General features: G+C 41.0%; 1 protein-coding gene across 4 annotated transcripts in view; it reads right to left on the minus strand.

The window, feature by feature from the left end:
• Nucleotides 1-18,377, minus strand: part of ehbp1l1a (EH domain binding protein 1-like 1a) — a 50,682-nt gene that overhangs the window by 19,520 nt on the left and 12,785 nt on the right. Inside the window, exons 2-16 of one of the 4 annotated variants that reach the window (XR_003690949.1) lie at nt 18,089-18,146; nt 17,793-17,888; nt 17,302-17,355; nt 17,007-17,185; nt 16,727-16,866; nt 15,371-15,439; nt 14,195-14,428; nt 13,227-13,403; nt 11,918-12,124; nt 11,659-11,793; nt 10,737-10,961; nt 10,424-10,483; nt 8,135-8,240; nt 4,187-4,297; nt 34-3,984 (exon numbers count right to left, since the gene is read on the minus strand). Coding sequence is in view for 1 of the 4 variants with exons in the window: in XM_028564425.1 (XP_028420226.1) it covers nt 8,135-8,240; nt 10,424-10,483; nt 10,737-10,961; nt 11,659-11,793; nt 11,918-12,124; nt 13,227-13,403; nt 14,195-14,428; nt 15,371-15,439; nt 16,727-16,866; nt 17,007-17,185; nt 17,302-17,355; nt 17,793-17,888; nt 18,089-18,146 (1,740 nt within the window). In the remaining 3 variants the exon portion in view is untranslated. Of the gene's footprint in view, nt 1-33; nt 3,985-4,186; nt 4,637-8,134; nt 8,241-10,423; nt 10,484-10,736; nt 10,962-11,658; nt 11,794-11,917; nt 12,125-13,226; nt 13,404-14,194; nt 14,429-15,370; nt 15,440-16,726; nt 16,867-17,006; nt 17,186-17,301; nt 17,356-17,792; nt 17,889-18,088; nt 18,147-18,377 lie in introns of all 4 variants that reach the window. The other 3 variants (XR_003690948.1, XM_028564425.1, XR_003690950.1) reach the window with 3 other exon arrangements.

The following is an 18,377-nucleotide window of genomic DNA, read 5'->3' on the forward strand; positions in this document are numbered from 1 at the left end:
AGAACTCAAACTTCCACTCTCCAACTCACTCACCCTTTTTCGAGAACAGCTATTTCTTCAGCCTCAATCGGTATCCAAAAGCCCTGTTCATCTTTAGGTCTCTCCAAAGCTGAGCACACATCAGATTTAGTTTTCTTTGTGTCAAGATCTAATCTGGTTGGACTGGCCTCATCCCACAACATCTCAATCCCATTCACGACAGAGGATCGCTGGTCCACTTGGATTTTAGAATTTGACGATGGTAAATCTTTGACAATGGCCTCGGCGGGACAGGTTAATGACTCAATTGTCATACTTTGTTGTAGATCCTCTGGTACATCTTGGCTTGGGAATATGAACTGCATGGATTTCTCTCTGACAGAAACATTACAAAGAGAATGTTCTTCCAGTGACAGCTGTTGACTTTTAAGGTTTTCACTTTTCTTTCCAATTATTTTTGTTCCTGGCCACCCCTGTTCTGAATGGTGCACATGTGTTGATGGTACCCCAAGAACAGAAGCTTTCTTTGGGCAAGATGGCACTATATATACCATATTCGGAAGCCGGTCTATGCCAGGCGGTGGAACTGCTGTGAAACCAGAACTGAGAGAAATGTTTGGACAAGAAGGTTCAAGAGAAAGACTTGTCATTGCTATATCTTTGTGAGAAGAACTATACTTTGGGTAAATTGGGCAGCAGTCTTGCATATTTACCACCGGCCAGCCCCCTACTTTAGAATGGGAAATAATTGACACTCTGGAGGGGAAACCGATTATACTTGACTGTCTTGGGCAACATTGCAGCATCTGTACCATGTCTGGATTTTTTCCCACACTAACATCAACAGCTTGGGGTCGTGGAGCAGAAGGAAATCCAGGGTTCAAGGCTTGTCGTGGACATGATAGAAGCAAACTCAGCATTACTTCTTTCTCCCTACTTGACATTTCCTTAACTGGAAAATCATGCTTAACAACACAATACCTTATATTGAATGGGTTTTTCCAAATCTCATCCCTGTCCACATACCACCCATCAGAAGCTTTTGCACTATACTTTGCAGGTAGACCTGGAATTTTACTGTTTTCTGGGAAAGTGGCTAAGGATTTTAACATGCTCAGAGCCTCTTTCGTCACAGCTTCCACTGGTCTCTCTCCTGCCTTAGAGGGAATTCCAGGAATATATGAGTGTTTTGGACAAGGTGGCAACATTGATACCATAATTTTAGCCACTGCCTTTTCTCTAAAATACATCTTATGGTCATGTATTAATAAAAGTTTTCCTGGGTTTGTTAATGGCCTTTTCCATATTGGCCTTTTGTTTAGACTCCATTCTGACTCATGAGACTCACTGGGGAATCTAGAGGGTATTCCACATACTCTGGAATGTCTTGGAGAAGTAGGCAGAAGATTGATCATACTTGGTATATCTGCCAACACCTGACATGGTACTGATGGAAAGCCTGGTAAACAGGCTGTCCTAGGGCAGGAGGGCAAAATTGATACCATATTTTTGATCATATCACAATCAGAATAGAACACATTAAGATTCTGTAAATGTAATGTAACTGTAGACTTCTCCCTAGGGACTAGCAGTGACTTACTTTCCATTATCCACGCTAATTGTTTGCTTGTGTTTCTAAGTGGCATTCCAGGAACTCTAGATTCCTTTGTACAACTAGGCAATGCATTCACCATAGTTGGGCCATCTGCTAATGTTGGTGTCAGAGCAGAGGGAAACCCTGATACACTAGCATTCTTAGCGCAAGAGGGTAATATTGCACTCATACTTTCAGCAGTGTTCTTATCAAAACGCAAAACTGCATTTACAATGTGGACTTCCTTTTTGATAAATGGGCTCTTGCACTGTAAGCTTTTAGAAGCAAACCATTCATTGCAGCTGGACAAACAAAGTTTTTGTCTAGTCTTTGAAGGCAAACCATGGACTCGACTATGTATGGGGCATGAAGGCATTACATTAACCATACTGGGTTCTTGTCGAGGAGAAGAGGGTAAGCCAAAAACTTTGGCTTTTTGTGGACAACTTATCAACATATCTACCATACCTTTAGGGTTTTCTGTGTCTTTCAGTATCCACTGACCAATGTAAGCTTGTGTTTTCTTTTCTGTTCTCCTGGTAATTAATCGCCCCAGGGCGTGCCAATCTTTGTTTTCTGCATTGTTTTGATCTTGAGATGGCATACCAGGAGTTTGGGTCTGTTTAGGGCACATTGGTAGAAGACTTAAAATACCTGGCTTCTGGGATATTGTGGGCATACCCTCAAGGCAAGTTATCACAGGGCATGAGGGCAACATTGCCACTGAACTATACATTTCTCTTTTTTCTTGATCCTGAGCAGCACCTGCGGAACTATCTGAAATCAAGACTTCACCTTTACTCAAAGGCTTCTCCATCAAAATGTGCCTGGTTATATCTAAACCCCTACCGTGAGCACTAACTGGCTCCTTAGAGGGTAAACCAATGACTCTTGTCTTTCTTGAGCAAGTCGGCACAAGGTCTGCCATGCTATAATCTTGGCTTAGTGCAAGTGAAAAACCAGGTACACTGGGTTCTTTTCTTGGGACAGAGGGAAAACCAGGGATGGTTTCTTTCCATGGACAAGATGGTAACATATATACCGTATGTTTTATATGTTCTTTTATATGTGACTTTTCCTGAACAAGAACAGGATTACTTCTCAATGGTCTATCTAAAATTAATTTCCTCAAAACATGCCAACTGTCATTATATGCCATAACTATTTGTCTACCTGGCATACCTTCAATCATTGTCTGTTTGGGGCATGTAGGGAGAAGACTGGCCATACTTAGAGTATTTGAAGCCTTCTGCAATGGTGCAGAAGGAAACCCTGGAACACTGGCCTTTCTAGAACATGTTGGTAACATGGCCACCATGCCTTTAATGATATTAGTATCACTAACAGCTTCTTTCTGAACACAAGGCATGTATGAAGCAAATGCTTCTTTTATCTGCAATGGTTTCTTCCACAGAGAACATCTGTCCCAAACACTCTTTTCATATCCAGTCACTGATCCGGCAGAAGCTAATCCTGGAATCCTGCTAATTCTGGGACATGTGGGTAAAAGACAAGTCATATTGGGCTCACGTTTCAAAGCAGATGGGAATCCAGGAATACTGGCAGACCTGGAGCAGGAGGGTGTTAAGTCCACCATTTTGGCAATTCCTGCACTACCCTCAGAAATGGAACCAACATAATCTGAATACAGGACTAAAGGAAATCTGTTGCTGGTTAACTTCTGAAACAATAACCTTCTATCATCGAACCAAGCTATAACTTGAGATTGATGTAAAGATGGCATGCCAGGAATCTTGGAATATTGTGGGCAGCTTGATTGTGACTTAATCATTCTTGGCACCCCCACTGGTTCTTCAATCTGAACTTTAGGCTGGGAAGTGGACGGTGAATGAGAAATAGCAATCCCTGTTGTACTCAATGGAAAAAGTTCCACCTTAGATGTGTAGACGCACTTTTCTTGTATATCGACTGCAGAGCTTGGCAACACAAGTTCCTGTGCAACTCTCCTATCTCTTTCACACAGTAGTCTTTCATCCACAGAAGCCACATTTTCAGTACTGCCTTTCTCCATACAACGTTCTGGGTCCAAACTATGCACATCAAAGCATTTTGTGGAAGGCGATGAAAAATCCACTTTAAATTTTTCTCTTTGCTTTGATAAAGTGTCTGTTGTGGCCTTCTGTGCTGAGAGAAACCGAAAATCAGAGCCCAATCTTGAAGTGACTTTGTTTGAGGCAGTCATGTCGCATATGGTTTTCTTATCCATAATGGGTATTGGAACAGCAGGGCTTATTTTTTGAGTGTCTTTTTGAAGGTTCTCCCACTGTAGGTTTTTTGCAATGGGCTGTTCTCCAGACTGAGCTTCAGGTGTTTCCTCCATCACAATTGGAGGAAAAGCAGAATTGGCGTCTCTGACACAAGATGACACTGAGAAAGCCACGCTCTCATTTCTAAAGGAGTAAAGTATACCAAAGATTGATGTCAGAACAAAAAGCCTGGAGTGCTTTAGAAAGTTGTCAAAACTGCCTGAACTAAATCTACTTTTCTTTAATCATCATGATTTAATTTTGCATTGCAATTATTAAAATTGAACTTGTATTTTCAAGATTATAGAATCAGGATTTAATTGACAGAGCACCACACTACACTTACCCCAAATCCATAGTTAAAGCTTCTTTTTTATGGGCCACTCCTATCCTTCCTATCGGTTTTGTGTCAAATCTAGCCATTTGCGGCAAGCGCAATGAAGGTCCCTGGAGTGATCTGGAAGTAGGTTGGGGGTTGGTAGGAGAAAGAGGTATATGTTGAACAGGCTCTGGTTGTGCTATTAAATCCCCTAACTGAATGGACATTGTGGAAATGTGACATCTTGGCTTAACCAGAAGCTCCTTGACTGAAGCAGATCTGCATTGATCTTGAAAATCAGGGTTTTGCGTAGGTGCAGAAGTGAAGGGAGGAAATGTTGGCTGGATGTTAGAGAATGTCCTTGTTGGCCTTGATTCTGTTTGATCCATCTGTGTTTTTGGCATCTCAAAATATTTTAGCCCTGGGTCTACGGTCATTCTGCGGCTAAAGGGCAGAAGTGAGGCCATACTCTCAGGTCTGAGGGACAAACAAATGAAGATCAGAGTTATGCCGTTATGCAGGAAGGAATGTCTTCACTGCAGTAATGCAGTCTATACCCTGGCCATATTTTGCAAAATTCCACTGAACAGCATACAAGTAAATGAGCAATGTCACATAAAACTACAGAATTGATAAATAACAGAAATGTACAACAGGAGATTCAAACCAAAGTCATGAACCAAACAAGCGTTTTGTGAGAATTTGCGGAAGAAATTACCAGGTCTTGCCAAGCAGCAGCAGCCTTTTAAAGTAATACATTGAAATAACACTGCCAGATCACATGACACTTGCTACACCAACAAGACTTTGACTAAGTTGCTTTTGTTCATATTTAAACGAAAAAAGAATCCTTTTAAAAATCCCATGTGCTAGGTAATTTCATGCGCAGCTGAACAAGCAGCAGGATACCACATTTTTTGCTAAAACATAGCCACAACATTATAAACAGTAGAAGCTGCTCAACACAGAGTACCAGGGGTCTTGCTTTACCAGATTTTACAGTGAAAACAAAGAAATATTTAAGGATATTTTATATATAAATGAGATATGTAGAAGGCTAAGACATGTGAACCTGCATTGCAAGTAAATTTAAACAGATTTTTGGCAAATCTGACTGGGCAGAGCTGTTTCTGCCTTTGAGTGTAACAGAGTTCTTAATTTAACAAAGCAGAGTTCTCTATTATTTAACCCAGAGTTATTTCAAACATTCCCAAAAGCACTTTTTAGCCCAAAAGTGGGGAATTTTGTTTGTTTGTCAGATGAAGTATCAAAAGCCAAAGCTGCTGTGGCCGGGTTAGCTCAGTTGGTAGAGCAGGCGCACATATATAGAGGTTTACTCCTTGACGCAGGGGCCACAGGGTGCGACTCCGACCTGCGGCCCTTTGCTGCATATCATTCCCCCTCTCTCTCCCCTTTCATGTCTTCATCTGTCCTGTGGAAATAAAGGCCTAAAATGCCCCAAAAATGTATCTTTAAAAGCCAAAGCAGCTAATCCAAGCCTAACCTAAGCCAGTTAATTGCAAATGCATGCCAAAAACATGCTACACTACATTAGCCACCTTAAAGTTGTTGTGACCTTGCGGACAGTGTCTATGTTAAAGCTGCATGAAGTTTTTTGACTGCTAGAAGGAATAAGGTACTTATTATTTCCAATACAATTTCAAGTCTTATGATCTTACCCAATTTGTACAGGTAACATATCCAGCAAAAACATAGCAAGATGGGCATTCCTTTGGAGTCCTCTTTTTTGCTAAATGCAAGTCTACAATTTCCAGTCTATTTTCTTTTGAAAATAATATTTCAATTATCTTCACCAGCCACTTATTCACTTTGGTTCCAACATTTTTATTTTAACATATAACTAATGCATGAGCTTGTGAAATAAGAGTAGCTGTGTATGCTTATATATTAATTTATACAAACTGGCAAACCAAAACAATTATCTGGAAACTTCACAAAACTCTGAGTGGTGCTACAGTACAGGGAGGCATTTGATTCAATAATTATATAAACAATATTGCTCAGCTTTATTTTATATAATTTGCTGTCTGCTCAGGCTTAAAATCTTTTATTCAAAGTATTGTCCCTCAAGAAAAATGCTGAAAAAAGAAAATGTGCTGAACTTCAGTACTGACCAAGGTCATGGGCCATAGCCAACAATTACTGGGATGAATCATGATAAAAAATCATCACTAACCTCATCTATGCCCAGCCTTCAGAGGCATTCTTTGGCAAACAAATAGCTTGAAGAGCCTGGAGCTGACATCCCTGTAACACTGCAGTCTGCAAAAAGAGAAAAGACTACATACTGTGGGGCTGCCCACTCCTACATCGATAGAAGCCTGGTTGTGGTCTGGTCTGGTTTAAAACAGTAAATAACTTTTGTCAACGTACTGTAGGGTCTAGCAACATAACCCCATGTAGACAGAAAAGGCGGTATCAAAAATAACAGACTATATCTTTCTTAACATATTATATCGTCACTGCAGATCTTCTTTGGCTTTGAATAAAATACAGACCCATGTACTTCAGTTGCCAAATGTAAGTATTGAATAGACCACAATATCTTGTACTGTGCAAATCATTTGTTTCCATGTATGATTACACAGCAAAGGTTGTTAGCAGTAACATACATGCAGTGCGATTAACGTCTGGAAACTGCTAAAGGAGAAATCTACCCCTAAATACTCTAACACTGTTAAATACACGTAGCAGCAATGTGCTTTGCATTTCCGGGCATATTATGGGTTTTTTCCCTTGTTCAAATAATCAATACAATCAATCCCAATCCGTTGTCATGATGTGACAGGCTAAACAAAGTGTATTTTCATTGCTCAGCGAAATGGCATCACCGGTCGTTGAGTTCAATTTCACAGATTGAAATGTATAATGCTGTGCACTGTTGAAAGGAAACATACGAGCAGCAACCAGCCACATTTTTTCACACTCAACCCCTTCCATGTTCCCACCGGTTGTTGAAAGTATTTGTATGGTATTTATGTACCAGGAAATCACCAACTGAAGCTTCACATATCCTTTGACATTTATGCAGACTGCACTCACCTGTACTGTCTCTGCGATGATTTCAGCAATGTACAGTTACTATCTTAAATTACTGCATGACTATGAGAGATCTTTTTTCTTATTATCGGCCCTAAGAGTGCTCAAAAGACCCTGCAGCATGTGTGTTGTTAACTGTCATAGGTCTGGGTATTCTTGATTTGTATCCAGAGGAGCTACCGAGGCAAGCGTGGAGGAATTGAACACCAGATGTGACTTCTTTGCTCGCCATCCTGCTAGCCAGTTTGCAGGTGTCGGACGGTGAGCAGGAAGTGCCTCCGTGCCTTTGTGGGTTTCCAGGAGGGTGTCGGGAGCTGTGGCGTCCTTTCAACGAGACTTGGCTGGATCCTGGAGTGCCGGTGCCATTCAATCCAGTGACTCTTTTTCTGTGTGCCGATCTCACGGCCACTTCTGCTTTATGATGAAGTTGAAGAAGCTGATGGGACTCACTGAAAAGTATATCACTTTTCTTAATAGATCACTTTGTCTTTTGCTGATCTATCTTCTGTTTTTTTCATTCTATTTTGTTGCTCTTGTGTTTGTCACTATCCTGATTGTTAGATGTGTTGTGCTAAATGATTTTGAGAAGCACTGGAGTGTGAACGTTGACAAAACAATGCCAAATCAAGGTTCTCTTACCAGCTTTATCAAGCCATTATCAATCACATTTTCTCCACAGTTGTTATGACAAAACTGCTTCTTCCAAAGTCACAAATAAACATCCATGCTTAAATCTCTACATTCTTACAACTCATGTAATACATCTGACAACATACATTGATGCCATGAACAGTGTTGGAGTATCTGAGGGGTGGGGGGTGGGGGGGGGGGGTTATTGGTTTAGAGCCATGCCAACCACACCTTGTATTAAAAGACACCAAACCTGATGAAAGGCAAGCTTTTATATGTACTCACCCTGCCGATGCCTTAACAACCTTGATTCCAAAATGTGCATCTCTTATCTGCTCTGAAGCCCTGGACGACGTTGGTCTCTGGCTGGCCGGCGCTCTGGGATCAGATGCTGAACAACATAAAGTCATATAAAGTAAGCCATGTAGTCATTGCATATAGGTTTTTTACAGTACACTACTACGTTTTGGTTTTTAAAGGGTAACTACCATTTTTTTCATGTGCCCATGTGACTGATGGGCACAACAATTTTTGACATTGGTCCAGTAATAAGCGATATCACTATAGTCGGCAACGGTGAAACAAGCTACAATTTAAGCTGTCCAGCTTGTATTTACCTTCACAAAAGTGCTCGTTTTGAACTGACAGGCTCAGATTAATATTCTAAGTGTCTGACAACATTATGGAAATGATCTCTTTAGAGATAGACCTTTAAAACCTCTTTGAGACCTTTCTGTTTAACCAGAAACAGCTCTGAAGTCACTAGTGCTAAACCCACCAGACACCATTTAAAAACGCAATACTTTTAGCGTGTCATAGGTCATAAGCCAACATATTTTCATGTAAATCGGTAAACTATGTCTTTATTTTAACCCAAACTAGAGTTGTGATGGTTGGAAAAGTGGAAAGACGACCCAAAACGACTTTTCATAGTTTTATTTGTTTCTGTCGACTTTGAATGAAGTGTATTTTACGATGCTAAAATTACTGTTTATTTACGAAATTCCGCGGATGTTTTAATGTTTAAAGAAAGGATCTTAGTCTTCAACAGAAAGGTCGACCTCCTTAGATATCCTTTGCATAATGTTGTCAGACACTTAGAATATTAATCTGAGCCTGTCAGTGTCAAAACAAGCACTTTTGTCAAGGTAAATACAAGCTGCATAGTTGCCCTATTAACTTACATTGTAGCTTGTTTTGCTGCTGCCGACTGCAGCGATCTCGCTTAATACTGGACCAATGTCAAAGATTGTTGTTCCCATCAGTCACTTAGACACAAAAACATAGGAAAATAGGGTGGAAAAAAGTTACCCTTTAAGGGGCGGTTTGTGCCACAAAAAAAAAATCTCTGTGCACACAAGAGTTTTAGCCCCCGTAGCAGAAATAATCTCCGTTTATACTAACACGCCCAAAACGCATGTCTCATGACCATTTGCGTATACTGGGCATGACGGTGTAAACAGGAAGCAGCATATATACTCCGCCCGGTTGGTGGTTGTTGCCATGGTAGTAACTTTAAAGTGCTCATATTATGCTTTTGGCTTTTTCACTTTCCTTTATTGTGTTATATAAATCTTTTTTGTGCACGTTATAGGTTTACAAAGTAAGTCCCCCCCAAAGGGACTTACCATCTCCAACAGAAAACACTGTTCACAAACTGCTCCAAACAGCTCTATTGTAGTCCAGCCTTTACTTCAGAGACAAACGTGGTCACTTTGGAACACACGTTATAATGCTCGCCTAGCTGCTAGCGTGACACGTCCTCATACTCTGCTTCTGACTGGCTAGTAGTCCTTACCTAGGTACTGTCAGGGCACGGCCTCATACTCTGCTTCTGACTGGCTAGTAGTCCTTACCTAGCTACTGCTCATGTGCGACTCCCAACAAAGATGTAATAGAAGTGAGATGCCTCACAGGGTGAAAAGAGGAGCTGCAGCAATGTGCAGTACAACAAAAGTTCTTATTTGAAAATGAAACCATATAACCATATTCTATTCTGATATAACCTCTAAATACAATTATGAACCTGAAAATAAGCATAATATGAACACTTTAAGTTGCAGAAAAGACTATGGAGGAAGAGCAGCAAAGGCCAAAAATACGGAGAGAAATGTCTTTGTTTGGTCCAACGACGAGAACTGTTACTGACAGACAGAAAACACCGACTGGGAGTCCGTCTGATGTTACTCTGCGGTTAAAAATCATGGTTACATAAGTTGAAAATACAGAAAATACTTTGGAGAAAGAACAACAATGGCAAAAAGTAAGAACAAGAATTTATTAGTTTGGAACGACGACGGGTTGGAAATGTTACTGAAAGGTATGTAAGCCTACCTAATAGATAAGACTAAAATGCATCATCGTTTCCAAAGGTCTCTGTTTGTGTCCATCCAAACTACAAAGCAACCCCAGAGTTTTAAAACCAAAACGGGGGCATCACTGTTTCCAAATCTCTCCGTTTTCTGGGCGAGTAGTGTGAACGCGAGGTGTAAACGTACTGTCTGTAATACAAACCCAAAAACACAGTACAGTGTAAATGTAGCCCTGTTCTACTCATTTTGTGTTCACACTCACGTGTAGCGGTTGTACACTGGTTATCCTCTTCACTCAGGGTGCTCAGCTGTCTTTTGAATTCTAAAACAAAAAGAACAAAAACATAGACGAGATCATACAGAAGAAGCTGAAAGTCAATGTTCATACGCCACCACGCTAGCACAGCATAAACAGTGTATACTTTTACCTGTGGAATCAAGTTTTTAGCTGCTTTAATGAAACCAACCAGCAGGGGGAGACATGTGCTTATATGCTATTGGTGGGGTTTAGTCACTCAGTGTTGATGCTAATTGTAATCAAGGAGGAACAATGTTACTCCTTTTTAATTCTGTACCTGCATCTTGGTCACTGATAGAGGTTATGGCAGTTTGGGATAAATGAGGCTGAGGAGGAGGAGGAGGAGACCCAAAGAGCGGGAGAGCCGAGGAAGGATTTAAAGGAGAAGGTGAGGGCATCTCTACAGTAGGGGTGACCTGGGGTCTCCAGGAAGTAACAAATCCAGACCCTCCCTGGGGCTTCTGCTCCAAAGACTGACCAGTGACTGGCAGAGAGAATAAAGCTGACAGAGAGGAAACACAATGGGGCAGAGGGATGATGGGAAGGAGGAGAAGAAAGAGGGAAGAGTAGAGGGAATGGAAGGTGGAAAATCAACGACACATAAGTAAAGAAAAGACCAATAAAAAGCATTTTTTAAAGATTCTTTTTAAGCAAGCGTTATTCAAACAGGAGGAAATAGTGCATTTGTTGGGGACTATTTTCAGCAGCGGATTAATCCACATTTGTTGCTCTATTGAGTATTTGATGCAGCAGGACAGTGTGTGTGTGGGATTGAAACAAAATAAACCCAAACTATCACTCTTTTTGGACAACAATCATCATATCAGGCATTTGGTTCCTAGCTTGCATCCGGCACAGCGCAGCGCAGAGCCTGACGCAAGTGTCGTTGCTAGTTTAAGACCGACGGAGTTGTCAATTTCCCGACCAGCGCCCACGTCCTTTAAATAGCAAATGCACCTGCGCCCATCTTTGCACCCAAAGCTCGGGCACTGTCAGACTAGATAAAATGGGTGTGGAATTCTATATTGTATCCAAACTCATCTAAATGCTGAGTCAGTTAGGATGTATGAAAGCTACATATTGGTAAATCAAATGTTAGCGCAGGAGGGGAGGCGCTGTGTTGAGATATTAAATGGAAAAAATGAACGAAAGGACGCAAATGTCAGGCTTGAGTTGGGTTAAAGGCAGAGCAGCATTACATGGCGTCTCTGTGGGCTTTTTCTGCAGGACTGCAGGCTGTCTGGGATCAGAGAGATGCAGAAACCTAGGAGAGTGGGCAGGCTGTGCTAGTGGGGCTTGAGATTTAGGAGGCCTCCATTCACTCTGCCAGGAAGCTGGAAAAAATAAGGAGAAGGGGAAAAAAAAACATGGAAGGATGGAGGGAGAAACACAAGGTTTAGTAACAGGTAAACGAATGGAAAGGTGTGAACTAGCCTCGGAGAGGATCTGTCCCTGTACCTGTCTCAGGGGCAGATGGCAGGCTGGTGGGCCTGGTGAGGGCAGAGCCTGGCTCCCCCACAGAGGTGAGGCGAGCTTTGGGCTGCCTGGAAGCAGGAGGCAGTGGGGGCATGGAAGAGAAGGAGCCGAGAGGAGCTGAAGATGAGGAGGAAGAGGACGCAGAAGAAAAGGAAGGAACGCTCTGTGCTCTCCAGGCACTGAGACAGGCTGAGAGAGGAAGGCGGAAAAAATAAAATAAAATAAAGCAGTGATGAAAGAAAGCATACTAAGGCTAATGCTGCATCAACATTGCGATTTGCAAGAGTGGAATTTTCAAGAGCCACAATTTTAATTATGAAATTAAATTATTGTTGGTGACCTTTGATTTCCCCAGCTAGAAAGAAAAGTGTTGCAAGTGCAGCTGGAATTAATCTACATTAATTCCAAAAGTAGGCCAAAAAGCAAGCCATAGATGCTTCTCTATTTCTTGAAGTAGGAACTTACTGTATGTATTTTCTATTAAATGTGAGTGCAGCGTTAGCCCTTAATGGGTAACTTGTTCTAAATAATGTTTTTGCATCTAAGTGACTAATGGGAACAACATTTTTTGAAATTGGTCCAGTATTGTGGAAAACCACTGCAGCCGGCAGCCATGATACAGCCTGCAATGTAACCACTTAGGGCAAATGTGCATTGTCAATTTCCGTCCACTAAAAATGCTGTTTTTGCCTCTGACAGGCTCAGATTATTGTGTGTCTGACAACATTATGGAAAGGATCCCTACAGAGATAGATAAAGTTAAATCCTTTTTGTTTAACCAAAAACAGCCCCAAAATTGCCAGTGTCAAACTCACCAGACTCTATTTAGATATTCAATACTTTTAGCATGTGTAGAGCCAACATATCTTCACATTTAAATGGACGAATTAAGGGTTAGACAGCTTTTGATTTTATTTAGTTTCTGTCATTTTTGAATAAAGTGTGTTTTAGGATGATAAAATTACAAGGGATCCTTTCCATAATGTTTTCTGTCAGAGGCAAAAACAGCACTTTTAGTGGACGAAAATTGAAGGTGCACAATTGACCATTAACGTTACATCAAAGCTTGTTTCACCGCTGCCGACTGCAGCCGTCTCGCTTAATACTGGACCAATGACCAAAGACTGTTGTTCCCATCAGTCACTTAGACACAAAAACATAGGAAAATAGTGCCCAGGCTGAAATATACCAAAGTTACCCTATAAAGCAAATCAAGACCAATGAACAGCACCATGTACTCTATTAGGTCAATTAGAAACCAATCACAACTTTGAACTGAATTATGTAATACCTGGTTGTGAGGTATCATTGACAGGGACAGTATGGAGAGGCGAATCAGAGGGTAAAGAGGAGATGGAAGAGATGGAGATGGCTTTAGAAGGGGTGAAGGTAGGGAAAGCCTCCAAGCCCTCAGCTGGAGAGGAGTCACTGTGGAAGCTATGGGGCCTTCGCGGAGCTGAAAGGGGCACTAAAAAGATAAGAGAGTACAGACAGGAAGTGGCAGAAAAGTAAGAGGAAAGGGGAGAGCAGGAAGACACGCCAAAAGACAGAAAAATGGTGAGTGGAACTGGAAAAACACAAAATGTTTACAGCCAACCAAACTGGTCAGGCAGTGGCACCCTAATGAAGTTGTAACCCTCCTTTAATACCATATCACTGTGGCTTAGACAGCTCTGTAGTTCAATAATTGAGTATATATATATATATATATATATATATATGAATTAAAAACGTTTCTAATGTAAGCCTGTTCCAAATAAAGGTCATGTTCTCTGTGCAGATTATGTTAATAATAGGCCACTATTTGAGAATTCACTGTTTCTACTACAAAGCCCTTATGGTTCAGTTATTAGTTGTCACAATTTGTGTTGACTCAGCTAATTATTAGCCTCAAATTTAGTAAAAAATAATTTAAAAAAAATTACAACATCAGCATTGACTGGAGAGGAAATTTTGAATAATGCAACTGGAACTGGTATATAAGGATGCTTAAAATCATTTTCAAATGCACAGTGTGTGTCTGTGTACTTTATGTACAGTATGTGTGTATGTATGCAGATGTTGTGTGTTTGTCCAAGACAAATGTCCTTCGGGATAATACAATCTATCTTGTCTTTAATATTTCTGGCAAAAATAACGACTATAAACTTAGTATTATAAACTAAAAATATTTACTTAAAAATGACAAATCTACCAAAATAATCTGAGCCTAAAGAGTCAAGGGACCCCACAGGGTGAGGAATATCTGTTGACCGATACCTGAGCCGGCAGTGGGCTGGAAGATTTTGGGAAGTGCAGGAGGGTGAGCACGTGTAAAGGCTGGCACTGAGTAGGCATAGGGGGAGGGCCGAGCCGGCTGGCCAGTGCTAGCTGGTCGGATGCGTAATGAGGATGGAACTGAGAGGTCTGGGGGTTCAGGCAGAGGAGGACGAGATGGGACCGAGATGGTGGAGAAAATGCCAGAGGACGCTTTCCAACCCATCTCTGAGGTTACTGGATGAAAGAGAAGAGATGAGTAGAATGGAGGGACAGGGTGAAGTGAAAAGATGTAGCGAGAGACAGAAATTAAATAAAAGTTTGAAAGAAAGGAAGAATAAATAGAGGGGAAGATAGGAGCAGTAAAATGCAGAAGAAAGATTTAAAGATTAGAGATGTTCTGATAGCGATACCAGTATCGGAAAAGCCTCCGATGCCGCCTAAAATGCTGGCATCGGTATCGGCAAGTACTGGAGTTTATGCACCGATCCGATACCACGTACAGTAATTTAGCCCCGGAAAACATATCTACCTTAAAGGAGTTCATTTATGTTCTTTTTCTCTTATGTCCAGGGTTGGGCCTCGTTTGGATTTTAACAATTGGCTGCAACACAACAAGCGCCTGGCCGCTTCGGAAACCAAAACTTGCGCATATTAAATTGGGAAGCGATGATCGGATTTGAAACCAAATCCTCTAAGCGATTCCAAAACAGAAACGATTCTACTGGAATCGTAATTTTTAGAAACGATTCCAAGTAGGAATCGGTTCTCAATGCCAATCCTACCTTATAACTGACTGTCAAACTGGATAATAAAAGAAAGTCCTATGGTTTTCATTGTTTGTGTTTGTTCATGAAACACAACACACTGGTATTGGATTGCTACTCTGTATCGGCCGATACGCAAGTTCAGGTATCGGAATCGGTTTTGGGAAGTAAAAAAAAAAAGTTTTGGACCATCTCTGGTAAAGATGAAAGGGGAAATGTCGGAAGGAAGTTTTGCTGCATATTTGAGCCAACACATAAAGAAGAAGAAGTTAAAAGGGGAAGAGGAATGAGATGAACTGAGAGTGATAGCACTCAGATATGAGTTTGTTATTTTCATGTCGTGAAGACTATGCTAAGTGCTACTTTGGCAGGTATGAATCATCCAGGCAGACAGTACGAGGCAGACAGTTACCTGTGGGGCCTGATACAACTGCAGGCCTCCAAGCCACATCATGTACTCTCATGTTAGAAGAGGCAGAGGCTGGTATAAGAGGAAAAAAGGAACAGCAGACAGAAAGATTAAGTGAAACAGGAACTGAGTCTTAAATAGGAAACAAAAGAGGTAACAGCAGTTTGAGGAAACAGTTCAAAGGGTTACAAAAGAAGGTGAGAATCCTTGTCTGAACCCTCGCAGCTAATGCAGAGCTTAGGTCGACAGCAGGGCGGAACTTATTAAATCTCACAGTGTGGACGCTGCAAATGACATTACATGCATTCCCACGCTAAATCCAGCGCAGCAACACTTTATTTAGAACAGATTTCTTAGGGAGCATGTGCAGGGTAGAGCGGCTGTCGGTACGCTTGTGGCTGTATCTTTGACATGTTGAAATATAAATATAACATTACATTATGACACTCACATTCACAACTACACATTTAAATTAACTAAATTCTGGCCATTTGACGAGGCAGAATACCATGTAACTGATATAATTCTGCTTTGGGTCTCGACATACTGTATGACATACCTACCGCTTACATAACGAGAAAGTAGGAAGTACACAAAAAGAGCACCTTTCTGCTTAAGCCCAAAAGAGTCTCCTAAACCCCAGGAGCCAGATTCTTTTTTTTTAATTACCTGCTTCATGTAGTTCTACTGGAACATAGGGTCAGTTTCAGCAAATATGACAGAAAGTTAGTTTTAGAAGTCTTACCTACTGCACCTTTAAAATGATTTATTTAAAATGTAATAACAATTACTTATAACAATAACTTATTTCACCAGTCAATTGCAGTTACACGACAAAAAAGGAAGAACCACTAGATGACAACGGGGTATTTTACAATAGCATTGAATGCACCACCAGCTTACACACTGTAATTGAACGTACCATTACCATTTTTGTCTGTGTTGTTTCTCCGACAACTCAGAGAGCGCCAGCAGCATCTACAGTACGGTGCCGGCCACAAGGTATCCACTTTTGAGCAAAATTGAAACGTCAAATGTCATTTTCTGCATTCTGGTGAATGTTTCTGCATCAATTGATGGTGCAAATGCCTTCATTTATGTAAAGGAAATAATAATAGTTTTGTTTTTTGTTTTTTTTGGGGGGTGGGGTTTGCACTGGCCAGTATGGATTATTGTGGGGGTTGTAACCCTGCCATCCCCCCCTGTAAATTACATCTATGTCTGTAACACCGCTATACGTTTGCGAGTGGACTCCATTTTCAAGAGCTGCATTCTCCAGTTTAACTTTCATTCAGCTCATACCAATATTCTGATCTAATCATCCGTGTAGTTTAGCTGTAGGTGTGAGCCCAGTCTTACCAGTAACATGAGCAGCTTGTCCAAAGCTGGCTCTCCTTTCTTCACCGCCTTCATCGTCACTGTCATTAAAGTCATCCAGGTTTCCAATGTCACTCTGTTTCATACTCATTAGACTGGCCAAGCTCTGCATGTCCTCATCACTGTGGAGAGTAGAACGAGATAAGGATATCCAAAACATATCAGTATTGGTCTTTCAAAACCCCCGTATTGATTTAAATTCCGGGATTCAACTGTAAAACTTTGAGGATGTGATAGATATGCTGCTGGGTTGAAGACTTACGTGGCCTTGCCCTCTTTGAGAAAGACACAAGACAAGTTCAGCTTCAGCGTGGCTTCCACCACCTTGACAGACAGAGGTTTGAGCTTCAGTGTTAGATCATACTGGGCCGGCGTGGCGCTGGCAAACTTCTTCATGTTGACGTCTGCTGATGCCAACACCTTCTTATGGCCTTTCGTCTCCTTAGAAACAAAAGAAAAACAATGGCCGATGTAGTCAAGTTGAACACAGAAAAAATCCAATGAAAGTAAATGAAATGAAATCACAATTAAGGATAACACAGATCCCCCAGACTCACATTTTCAATGACAAAAGTCCACTCCTTGTCTTCAAACTCCTCTGCAGCGGGTTCCTGTTGACAGACAAACCAATTAAATTGCAGGATTTGCTGCAATCCAAATAATCAGTGGTGGAAGAAGCATTCAGATCCTTCGCTTAAGTAAAAGTACTAATACCACACTGTAAAAGTCCTGCATTGAAAATGTTACTTAAGTACAAGTATGTAAGTATCATCAGGAAAATATTCTGTACTGAAAGTATTGAAAATGAAAGTATTCAATGCAGAAAAATCCTCCCATTTTAGAAACTGGAAAGGATCCAAACAGTTGTGTGTCCAATGGTCTAATCAGTTCGGCTGGACTTGTAGGCCGTTATATTGTTAGCTAGTAGTTTATAATAAAACATCAAAATTTGTATTTAGGTGCAGTACTTGAGTAAATGTACTTAAGTTACATTCCACCACTGCAAATAATGTATCAGCTGCAACTACGTAGAGCCTTAACCTCATACCTTGAAGAGTGTGACAGTGATGTCTAAGCTCTCTGGAACCTGCCAAAGCACCAGGCCTCTGTAGGGGTTTTTGATCCCTGGCTGCCAGCTGTGGAGCTGACAGAAAAGACAACAGAAACAAGGGATTCAATCTCACAATTGTTGCCTAAGTTTCTTTTGACCGTATTTTAGCCTCTGCAGAGCACACTTAAAATACAAAGTTAAAAGAACCATCCAAATCCAGAACAATATATTATAGAATTTTAGCCATTTCTATTCCAGGAGGCCTGTAGAGACACTCTTCTTTGCTCTATTACCTTTGTGCTGTGACGTCTGTTTCTCCTGATCCACACCACTCTCAGTTTGTCTGGTTGCCTGCAATCAAATAACATGTTAGTGTGTCCAGTGTTTCTTCAATCATTACAAACTGTATACCAGCATGAATGTATCACATACAGACACTGTCTCAAACACACACCCATGTAGATATGCAAACAAGTTCTGAAAGGCTGTTTCAGTTCCATTTTCAGTTTGACTGCTGACTTTTTGTACGTGTAAATAAAGTTCTATTGTGAAGAATGTGACTAAAGTTTGATCACAGTTAGG

The sequence above is a fragment of the Perca flavescens genome, chromosome 19 (genome assembly GCF_004354835.1).
Source record: "Perca flavescens isolate YP-PL-M2 chromosome 19, PFLA_1.0, whole genome shotgun sequence".
Lineage (NCBI taxonomy): Eukaryota > Metazoa > Chordata > Actinopteri > Perciformes > Percidae > Perca > Perca flavescens.